This window comes from Nicotiana sylvestris, chromosome 5 (assembly GCF_000393655.2).
Source record: "Nicotiana sylvestris chromosome 5, ASM39365v2, whole genome shotgun sequence".
Classification (NCBI taxonomy): domain Eukaryota; kingdom Viridiplantae; phylum Streptophyta; class Magnoliopsida; order Solanales; family Solanaceae; genus Nicotiana; species Nicotiana sylvestris.
Genome location: NC_091061.1, coordinates 13,412,117 through 13,423,452, shown reverse-complemented (window position 1 = coordinate 13,423,452; position 11,336 = coordinate 13,412,117). Strand labels below are relative to the sequence as shown.

Below are 11,336 nucleotides of genomic sequence, written 5' to 3'. Positions count from 1 at the left end.
TTGAATAAATTTAATAATGAAGAGTATATATTATTCTGGTTAAGCTTATGTCACTAAATAATCTGAGCAAAAGAAAAATTATAAATTGGACTTGTTAAAGTATTACACTAATATAATATGGGTTAACCCATATTCAACCCGCCCATTTAACACCTAACCCGTTTTTGACCCGCATGAAATATGAACGAATTTAGACCAACCCATTTTCAACCCACCCAAATCTACTCAACCCACCCATTTGCAACCATTAGGTTAACGTTAGCGCACCTCAAAACTTTTAAGTCAAAAGGAATTATGAGAGAGTTTTCTTACTTACTTGAAGCAACCCATAGTTGAGATGCATCATGTTGCTTCATTTAATTTATTAATGATCAGTTTCTTCAACAATTACATGTGATCATTTATAAAATATGCACATAAGTGAAAAATATTGAGTTCAAATAAATTTTTGTCTTGGTAAATAAGCATTGTCCCTTGGAGATCCATAAACTTGAGTTAATATGGAGTGCAATCCATCTGTTGTTTCCTCTGTCAACTTCTTCAAGTTTATAGAAGTCCAAGTGATTCCAGCTGCTGAACATGCTCCTGTGGCAATGGCGGCGGTGACCAATCATTACGCGCCACCTCGCCTACGTCCTCCACAACATATTCCTATATAAGAATTAGCATATCAGATAGAACCCTAATAAGCTCGGTAAGAATTATGATAACAAACATGCAGCTCATGACTGGTTCATGAAATCTTCACATAACCAGGACACCAAACTGCATTTTCATTGACTTTTAAGATCAACCAACCTAATCAACAGGCTTCAAAGCCAAAAGTGTTACAGACCAAGAATGAGTACAGAAAAAGAAACTGAAACTTCAAGTATCTGTTGGAAAAATTAAATTATGGAGAATGAGGTTTAGCTTGAGGCGTGTTAAGGACACTGTCCTTAAGGATATTTCGCCCACACGGTGATGAATAAAATTAGGTGCATCCCCTAAGATTCAACAACTTCTTCCAGTTGTAAAACTGGGAATAGAACTAGCAGGAAATTCTACGAAGAAACCTAGCGTATAGGAGGAAGAAGAAGATTTAGAAGGTTGTGTTAGAAAGTGTCTTTAACTCTCCAAAGACCATGTTTATATAACGGCTAGATAACAGATAGTTAATGGCTAGATAACAACTAGTTTGACTGTATTAAATGTAAAATAATTTACTAAATAATAAGTAGATGTAAATAATATTTCAAAGAGAAAAGATTTTCCAAACCATGATGGACATAACCTTATGAGATACCACTAATTTTCCATCCCCCGCATATCTCAAAAGGTAATAAATAAAGAGAGAGAGTATAATTTGCTGGGTTTCGGGTATAATGAAATTCATCTGGTGTCTTATAGACTGAACCAGATATAGATAAAATAAGATTTAACTTACAGAATAATTGGTGAAGTTAATAACTTCTATGAACCAAAAACTCTTATTGTAAGCTAGGGATCTTATTCATCATATCACACATATCAAAATTTATGTTGCTATCGCAGTTTTGCGCTAATAGGCCATGCGCAGGCCTAGTTCTCTAAAATTTTGCTACAAATTTCATAGGAGCGGCCCCACTCCACACTCATATAAGCACATCCATCAAGTGTATTCTGCAGCGCAATACACTATCTACAAAAGGCTATGGATTATTGGATTAAGAGTTTAATTACTCAACCTCACATTCCTTGTAGTCCTGCACTATATACACACGCCATAGGAAGAGATATAATTTAATAGTACATATTTGATCAACTAATGACTTGTTATTACCCATATGAACCTACTTCATGGGATCTCCAATCACATAGATTGGGTTACCATCATTGTTGATATAACTCAAATTGGCAAAAGTCCCAACCCCTCGATGTTTCACTTATAAGTCAAAAGATCGGCCAAATCATCTTTTGTCTACACATAATATGCATAAAAAACTCTCATCTCTAAGCAATTGCTTTATGACATTTATCTTAAGAAAATATATCTACTCTTCCCATTGAAAGATTTATTTTCTTACAATGATTATTGCGCCTTGACAATCACAATTCATCGACACAATTATTGTCGGTTTAACTCACCAAAAGGTTGCTTAATCAACCTCATTGCCAGACAATTCCAACATCATAATACCTAACCAAAAGGTAATCACACAATCAATTGTGAGTTTTTTCTCATCTGAATCAGAGATTCAATATCATCATTGTATCCTTCTAATACAATGAAAATCCACATACATAATACTAACTCATCGTATTTCTCGAGTAAGGCATAAAATCATCTAAATTGAAATGAAACTTGACTTCTATACAAGTGCCTTTTGAAACATCTTTTAACACATATAAGACTTTATTTTCTTTTGATATCTCCATATTTAAATTTTTTTCCACAAATAATCTCAATTTTGTAATGCCTCGTTATAATTTTAACAAACAATTTTTCCTAAGTTTTTCCTTCTTAGAAACATGATATATAACTCTAGACACCACGAACCCCCACATTTTTAAAAATTTCAGGTTAACGAGATAATCTTTTCACAACTCATAAAGAGTTCCACCAATTTATAAATAACAAGCTAATAAAATAACGTAGCTTCACCCAATAAGTCACAAGAATAAGAAGGTTTTATCTTATCTATTATTTCTATCAAACTAATACGGAAAAGATTTATAAAATCAACACATTAATCATCATCCTCCCTTCCATCAAAAAAATTTATCAAATTCTATTTGGCATCAATGATTATCATGTATAGTAAATTATTCACTCTTTCATTCTCATAGAAATAGCAAAGAACTTATATGACTGGGATGAAATCAAGCATGCTTTTATTTGTAACACACCAAATTCAAAACTCAAATTTGTTGAAATTGAAGAATAAATTTAAACCCACTATCTTAGAGCATTCAAGATTTTCAAAAATGAATAACAATAAAAGTCTACATTTTTGTAGGCTTAGGTGCATTTAAATACTATAAAAAACGTACCTTAATTTTGTGGTGCAATTTATCCTCCATAATGCGATAATGCACAAAATTGAAACAACAACTTGATCAGCGTCAAATTTGATTCTCCATAATAAAAAAAATATGGAAATATCCTTAAGATTGTTGGAAAAATTGAATTATGGAGAATGAGATTTAGCTTGAGGCGTGTCAAGGACATTGTCCTTAAGGATATTTCGCCCACACGGTGATTAATAAAATTAGGCGTATCCCCCAAGATCAACAAGCTCTTCCAGTTGTAAAACTAGGAACAAAACTAGCAGAAAATTCTACAAAGAAACCCAGCGTATAGGAGGAAGAAGAAGATTTAGAAGGTTGGGTTAGAAAGTATGTCTTTAACTCTCCAAAGACCATGTTTATATCGGCGTTGCTCCAACGACTAGATAACGGCTAGTTAACGGCTAGATAACGACTAGTTTGACTCTGTTAAATGTAAAATAATTTACTAAATAATAAGTAGATGTAAATAATATTTCAAAGAGAAATGATTTCCAAACCATGATGGACATAACCTTATGAGATACCACTAATTTTCCAACAGTATCGAAAACTAAAACATTCAACCCCTGGTTACGAAGTTCTACTTAAAGTTTCCATTAGGCATTAGGTGATGACAATGATAGGGAGGAAATGGCCAAAAATACTACACCCTCTGCCCAATTTAAGTGGATGTGTTTGACTCGGTACAGGGTTTAAGAAAGAAAGACTTTTGAAATTCGTGGTCTAAAACAAACCATAGATATTTGTGTCATTATAAATCTAAGGGTAAAATAAGAATTCTAAAGATAACTTATTTTTAAATAAGGAAATGTGACATTCTTTTGGAACTGACTAAAAAGTAAAGAGTGTCACATAAATTGGGACGGAGGGAGTAGCATTCAAAGGAAAGTTGCCCAACAAAGTCTGTCTTAATTGTGTGTTGAAATTATAGAGAATATTGGAATACCTTCAATCCACATAGGAACCATAAACGGAATAAAAAAGGTTTGACAATTTGTATTTTGAATACCCTTGAGAAAATTTCTGGATTCGCCACTGCGTGTGTGTGTGTATATATATATATATATATATATATATGGCAACGGCAAACATTTCGAAAGAGAAACAAAAACAAGGATGTAGCTTACCTTTGTTAGTATTCTTTTCTCAAGTATGTGGTAGCGTCGCTGCCAAATTCTCTGTCCAACCATTGTAGCAACCAAAACACTGTAAAACATGCCTAAGATGGCTAACACTCCTAGCACAATTACAGCTATAATTAATAATGTGTGTATCCCAGATTCACCTTCACCTCCAAAGCAATTCCCACATTCACATTCTGTGCAAGATTGATTCTCGGAGCAACATTCACATGTCGAATTCGAACAATTTTCGGAGCATATGTTAGAATCGACGCAGATATAAGTTGTACCTGTACGATGCGTATGACAGTCTGCACACATTCTGCAATGATACGAAAAAGGAAACAGTATCGAACAAACTCTTTTTCCTCAAATGTAGCATTCCAAAAGAAAAAAAGAAACAGAAAAAAAAAAAAAACAAGTCTCCTACAACTACAGTAAGAGATATTAATGCAAAAGATCGAAAAGAAACTAAAAAACTAAAGATGCAAAGACAATCAATCAAAAGATTCTTTAGTGTTTTATTTCGTTGTGATGTCAACAAACAGTTACCAACTTGTACCCAGTGCAGTATTAAGGTTACTATGATCTGGAAGCGAATAATGGAAGTCTAAAGAACATAAAACAAATTATTTGTACCCATCGCAAGAGCAACAAGACAACGCATTCTGGCAGGGCTGACCCAAATCATTGTGCACACTTTCATCAAAGCAAGTTAAGAAACAACCAGATATGCCCATCAATACGAAAAACAACAGTGCCCCTGCACAAAAGCCAACCAATAGCAATAAAATTACCTCTTATATCATTTAAGAGTCGCTATGTACTCAAAATAGTAAACTCAGAATTTTGGATGATGCAGTATATGCATCTTAATAAATATATGCATCAAGTGCTCATGCCTCTTTCATCATGATTGTTCCTCCTGTTTTCTATTTCATTTCTGTTGTTTCAGTTGGTTCTATTTCTTTTTTGATAAACGAGAAATTCCTAAGTTAGCTCCTCTAACCGCAATTGTACTCACAAGTTCATAACTCGGTGGAATATCAGCCCGCCTCTCTATCATTCTCCCAGTTAAATGCCAGGTTTTTGTCAGTGAACAGATTTGAACTTGTGACATGCGCTCAACCCACACTTTATGTGTTGCGTCCTTATTACTGAACCTAAGCCATAGGGGTACATAGCTTTAACGCAATCCAAGGAATGGATACTTGGATAGTTAGACAAAATACTAGCACCTATTCTAGAATTTGTCTGAAGTTCCAACAGAATAGCCATACAAGGGTTTTGCACTCTTACAACGTGAAAACTATGAGATAACTAAGTAAATAATGTTCATCCCATATTCTTCCATCACTCCCCAACCAAATCTCATTTACCAAGGCGACTAAATAAGACATAGAATCTCAAGACCAGCAAGGAAAATCAGGTCTTTGGGGCCTATTGGTACCGAAGTTACATGTTAACATGGATAGGTAACAACTGTATCTAACATGTGGCCGTTGTGTACATCAATCTGGATTGGTCATCCAGTTGGACAAAAAGAATATTAAGCAGACAAAATAACACTTCGACATACATATAAACAAAAATGTTGATAACTAGTGCGAATGAATATGATTTACCGCATATGTAATAGAAGCATAGTTCGCAGTCAAACCCCCAGTGCAAAAGAAGCCATGACTTCTGATGTGTATCAATCACATACACCAAATATCCCAGTGAAGCTATAACCTGCAAAACAGAAGGTTAGTGATCAATTGAAGATATTGTTCCCCAGTACTGTTTAAGTAAATATCTTGAAATGAAGAAAAAAACTGTAAAAAGGGCAACCCACGTACAAGCTGAACAGCGAGAAAGATGACCAAAATGTCTGTCGTCACGAAGAACCGAAATTTTAAGGTTCGCCATTTTCTATGAAGATCGTTAACTCTCAAGTAAAAGGGAGCCTCGCAAGTCGTACAATGGGCAAATGCAAATCCTTCCTGTAAGAAGACAAGCTTTAGGGGACACCATATATTCAATTTTGATGATTAAAGCTTATGGGTCTTTATTACGAAGTGATCCACCGGCAGTTGCTGCCTTTGCCTATAATGATGCAAAGGCCAATAACTAATTGAATACTTGGTCTAGTGCAGGACTCAGTAAGCACGTAGAACAAATGAAAAAAATTTGATTCCTAATCATACTTTTTAAAGAATCAATACATGTCTAACAAGTCCGAAGTTATGGCAAAGCTTAGGCTAAAACTTCAGACGAACAAACGATCTGAAAACATACCTTCACAGCACGCCATTGATCAAGGCATTCTCGGTGAACATACTTTGATGTACCCTTGCACTTACACGGTGCAATAAAATCCATGCCTAAAAAAGAAAAAGTTAAAACAATCATAAGTATCTTGCTTCTCATGCATCGATAAATTCATTATCCAAAAAAATACTAATATGCTTTGAACATAATAAACAAATGAAAAACTCAACAAGAACCATTCAGCAAAAGACATTATCTGCATACATTAACCAAAGAAGAATTCAACACGAAGTATTCATGAAATGATAACAAACTAACGACTCCATTTTGTCAAAATGTTTTTCCCTTCAATCATTTGATCTGAACAATTTCAATCGATAAATCAATATATCAGTTAGGGTGGACTTTTATCATAGTTCGACTAATTCTTTATGAACTTCAACCTACCGCAACTCTCCTCCTTTAACCAGACTTGGAATAAGCTATGACCTATGAATATGTGTGTCATGCGGAGTTCAATCTGACTATTTCAAAGAGAATAAAAGCTGTTTGATATATTACACAATGCAACTAACCATCTTCAAACCAAACTGACAGTACCACACAAAACAAACACCATATCTTCAACCCCCCCCCCCCAAACACACACATGTAAATTTTCATTCAGTTGCCTCTTAGTAATGCAGTAACTGCACGTGGGTTAAAACAATTTGGCTTTCAGCTTGAATAGGGAAAAACCCGTTTATTCACTAGTCAGTACCTATGTTGGTGGAAAATAACAGGTACTCAACAGTTTGCCGAGCAGTCAAGTACAAGCTGGTCCAGACATCACGGTTATCAAAAGTAAGGGAACCCACATTTGAAAGATGCAGAATCCACTTAATTAACCCCAAAGAAACTACCTTTACACTTAGGTAGGGAAGCCTTGGCGTAACAAATTACTGTCATGTGAACCGGAGGTCAACGGTTCGAGCAGTGGAAACAGCTTCTTGCAGAAATGTAGGGTAAGGCTGCGTACAATAGACCTTGCGGTCCAGCACTTCCCCAGACCCGCGCATAGCAGGATTTTAGTGCACTGGCAAAGCCCTTTATAATAAAAAATTCCGGCTCGGCCCGGGAAAGCGCTGGCAACAACAGAAAGGAAGGGGTCCATGTACAAGCGGTACACTGAACACCAACCCAATCTCGACGAAAAAAAAGGAAAAGCAAGTACATCCTTAACGGCCTCTATTCAAGAGCAAATTGGCCTTCTTCGTTTTCCGCATGTCTATATTCTGAAATAGTTCGCCAATTCAGTGCTTTATTTGTCGAGTCAATCGTCCGGAAGCTTCCTCTCTCCCAGCAAGCAAGACGAGATCACCACTTCTCTCAGTAATGGACTTCCGTCCCAAACTACCTTTACACTTAAAATCAAACAAAAATCCTAATAATACACACAAACCAACAAATATTTCAAGCAAGAATTGAAGATTTTCACAAACCCTGAAGTAAATTTAAAAGGGGCAATCAAAAACTCACCATCACTTTCAAGACAAATACGGCATTGAATATGGTCAACGTTACCAGCTTCAAGATCAACCTTGCTGGGTTTAGCAATCAAAGGAGGGACTAAAGAAGAAGAAGAATCCAAATAATGAGCCATTTCTTTTGCCTTTTTGCTTTTCCCCTCCAATTATCAACAGAAATAGATAAAGAAACTGTGCTTAGATAAATTGAGTTCATCATCATCAAGAATCAAGAAATTATAACAGAACACAGAAAAAGAAAAGTCCTCCCAATTCCCAAAGTCTTTAAAATAACGTTGAATAAACTATAACCAAGTAGACAAAATTCTCTTACAATAAAGTCAATTGCAGAGGTATCTAATAGATACCTATAACCAATTACACGGTCTATATTATTTTAATCGTTTATTTCATTAATAACAGCGCACCCAGAATTTGAATTTATAGGTTCAGAATCTTAATGCTTTTAATTTATTAAATTTTAAAATAATAATTTATATATATTTAATAAATTTTTTAAGATAAATATAAAGTTTGGACCTATACCAAGTCCCTGCTGCGTAAACGTTTGATAAGAATACCAAGACTCTTTCCAACCGATAATGAATTCTATTATCTCTAGTGTGCTAAGTTTGAAAAACAATTTTGATCAAATACACTTAAAAGGTAATTTTTAAAAACTTTATCACATATTAGTTGTTGCTTAAAAATACTTTTTAAATTAATAAGCCTAAAACAAATTACTTTCTCACCAAAATTATCTTTTTAGGAAGTAACTTTGAAAAAATCACTTTTCAAAATAACCTAATTTAGAAGCTTGGCCAAACAAGCTATTTCCTCCATTCCAATTTATGTGAACCTGTTTGACTGGGCACGAAGTTTAAAAAAAATAAAGAATTTTAGAATTTGTGGTCCAAAACAAGTCAAAAAGGGACTCAGAGTATTTGTGTGATTATAAAAACTTTTCATTAAGGGTAGAATTGTAAGTTTAAGCTAAATTGTTACCAAATTTAGAAAGGGGTCATTCTTTTTGGAACGAACCAAAAAGAAAATAGGTTCACATAAACTGAAACAGGGGGAGTATAAGTTTTTTAGTGAAAGTTATCTGAGATAGCTAAAAGATTTGTGTAAAAATTTGGGTTTTTGAATATATGATTGTCGGTGAATTTTATGTCTTTCATTTCTGGAGTTCAATGAGTGACTACTAAGGAGATGACTAATTTGTAAGGAAGAATAGTGCAGTAAATAAAAGAAGTTTAACAGGTTATTAATGAATTTTTAAAAACATGTCTTTTTTTAATCTGATGGCTTTCCATTAGGTGGAGGATATTTTTATAAAGTTTGATTAACGGTAAGGGTAAATATGGTCCGATAGTATAACGGAGGATAAATATAAATAATATACCAAAATAAAGGGGTATATTTGGCCCTTTTCCCTTAAAATAATTTTGAATAAACTATAACCAAGTAGACAAAATACTCTTTCAATAATGTCAATTGCAAAGTTATTTAATAGATTGACTATTACAATGTATATATTATTTAAATCTTTTATTTTATTAATAACATAAAGCATAACCAAATTTGACGTTTATGAGTTCAAATTTAATTTACTGAATTTTAAATTAATAAATTACATGTATTTAATAAATTCTTAAGATAAATATAAGGTTTTGACTTAAACTACTTGGTTCGGTTAAATTATAATTCTAAAAAAGAAGAAATAAGGTTATCCTTCCTAAAGTCGGTAATATTAATTATCGGCAGAATAGCTTGATAGATACTTATACTTATTCGATTTTGACATTTCGGTCCTTCTACTCTACAAAATTTCATCCAAACACTAGTTGTGACCGTTCACTATGTCTATGTGGCAACTTGATAGCTGAGTTGAAGAGCGTGAAGGTAAATATTTAAACCAAGAAATAACATCCCCAGATTGAGCAATTTTTGGTGAGAAATTTATTTCCCACCTCCCTCATTTTCTTCCCTCACTTCTAAAGACGACCTTTTGCAAGCAAAAGAAATAGAAAAAGTGAAAGAGATTGCCAGCAGAATCCTTTTATGATAAGTTTTTCCCTAGAGGAATCTCAGATAATTTTGGGTGGAGTTTTCGGTGATGATTTTATTGGTGAGTTGAGAATTTTTATGAGCGATTGATAGTGCTATGATGAAATGCCTTCTGCGAAGGGGGTTCAAAAAAGGAATAAGTTAAAAATATATAGAAGCTTTGAACCAATGACCCATAATGGTTTTGAACCTCCTTGACCACGAAGTCATGCTTTTTGGCTGTGTGTAGGGATTCAAAATATAATATATAGAGGTAAAAACCAGATTTTGCCTTATATATACAGTATAATTTCTCAGCAAAGGGAGCCGGATGAACACCCTTGCGCCCCCTAAATCCTCCCTTAGTGGTGTGGCAAATTTTAAGAGCTGGGTTCGAAAAATAAAGAAGGGAGTGGAAGACTGGTCATCGACGGGACCATTTGATGTTATACGGCTGCCATTCTAAATTTTGAACAGTAGAATTTCCATGAAGAATATGTTATTTGATTAAAATCTTAAATTGGTACATAATAATGTGGCTAAGTGCAAAGAGTTTGATGAACTCATTATCGAAACATTATTAATTGTAGGCTGTGTTGAAGTGGTGGTAAAGGTCGGGTGAATGGTGGAGAATAAGGGATGATTAAGGTGGAGAGGATGGTGAAATGGAAAAAAGACAGATTAAATTTTTTAAATAATATAAAAAATAAATTATTAATGATGTGTTATAGAAAATCTGACGCGGGCATTAATGTGTCATCATGTCACGCGTTTGAAGAACACATGAGGTGAAAAGGGTTTAAAATATCGCTTTTGAACGATTATAAGTGTTTGGATGAAATTTTATGAAATATGAGGAACGGAATGTCAAAATCAAACAAGTACAAGTGTTCATGATGCTATTCTGCCTTAATCATCAATAGAACTTGGAATGTCAACTCTATGGTGAGTCTTTGCCCCTATAGCGTGAACGTTTGATAAAGTATACCGAGTCCTCTTTATTAATGAAATTAATCTATTGCTTGACTCTTTCCAATCAATAATGAATTCTATTATCTCTAGTTTGCTAAGTTTACATCTAACTGGTTGGGGCAAATGTTAGAAGGTTGTAATTAAATTTACTCAATATTCTTAATTGTTAATTGTTCTTTACTCCTAGCGTATCTTATAAATGTCAAATGGTTAGCACTTAGCAGTGCTTGTCATTAACTTAACCCAATATTGTCACATACAATCCTATCTTTTTAGTGAAAGTTGCCTGAGGTGGCTAAAAATTGTGTAAAATTTTTGGTTATTCCTGTAATTGATTTGGATGTAGTTCATGAACTTGAAATCTCGAAGATAATGCAGAAACATCTTGGCTTGTCAATCACCAATA

The 11,336-nt window shown here is 34.0% G+C and overlaps 1 protein-coding gene across 9 annotated transcripts; it reads right to left on the bottom strand.

The window, feature by feature from the left end:
- Positions 1-303: 303 nt before the first annotated feature.
- LOC104236693 (uncharacterized) lies at positions 304-8,299 on the bottom strand. Of its 9 annotated transcripts, none has more exons than XM_070174260.1 (9): positions 7,923-8,295; positions 6,432-6,517; positions 5,993-6,136; positions 5,777-5,885; positions 4,791-4,914; positions 4,316-4,473; positions 4,158-4,236; positions 3,013-3,036; positions 304-2,158 (listed from the first exon to the last, which is right to left on the bottom strand). In XM_070174260.1, exons 1-7 carry the CDS (start codon positions 8,044-8,046, stop codon positions 4,163-4,165), a joined length of 819 nt encoding a protein of 272 aa, XP_070030361.1. In that variant the 5' UTR covers positions 8,047-8,295; the 3' UTR covers positions 304-2,158; positions 3,013-3,036; positions 4,158-4,162. The 9 variants fall into 9 exon arrangements, 8 of the variants coding, with proteins under 8 accessions (XP_070030361.1, XP_009789034.1, XP_009788980.1 ...); XM_009790724.2 differs by having other exon boundaries at positions 567-651; XM_009790701.2 differs by having other exon boundaries at positions 576-651; positions 2,107-2,158; positions 4,158-4,473.
- Between the last annotated feature and the right edge of the window lie 3,037 nt (positions 8,300-11,336).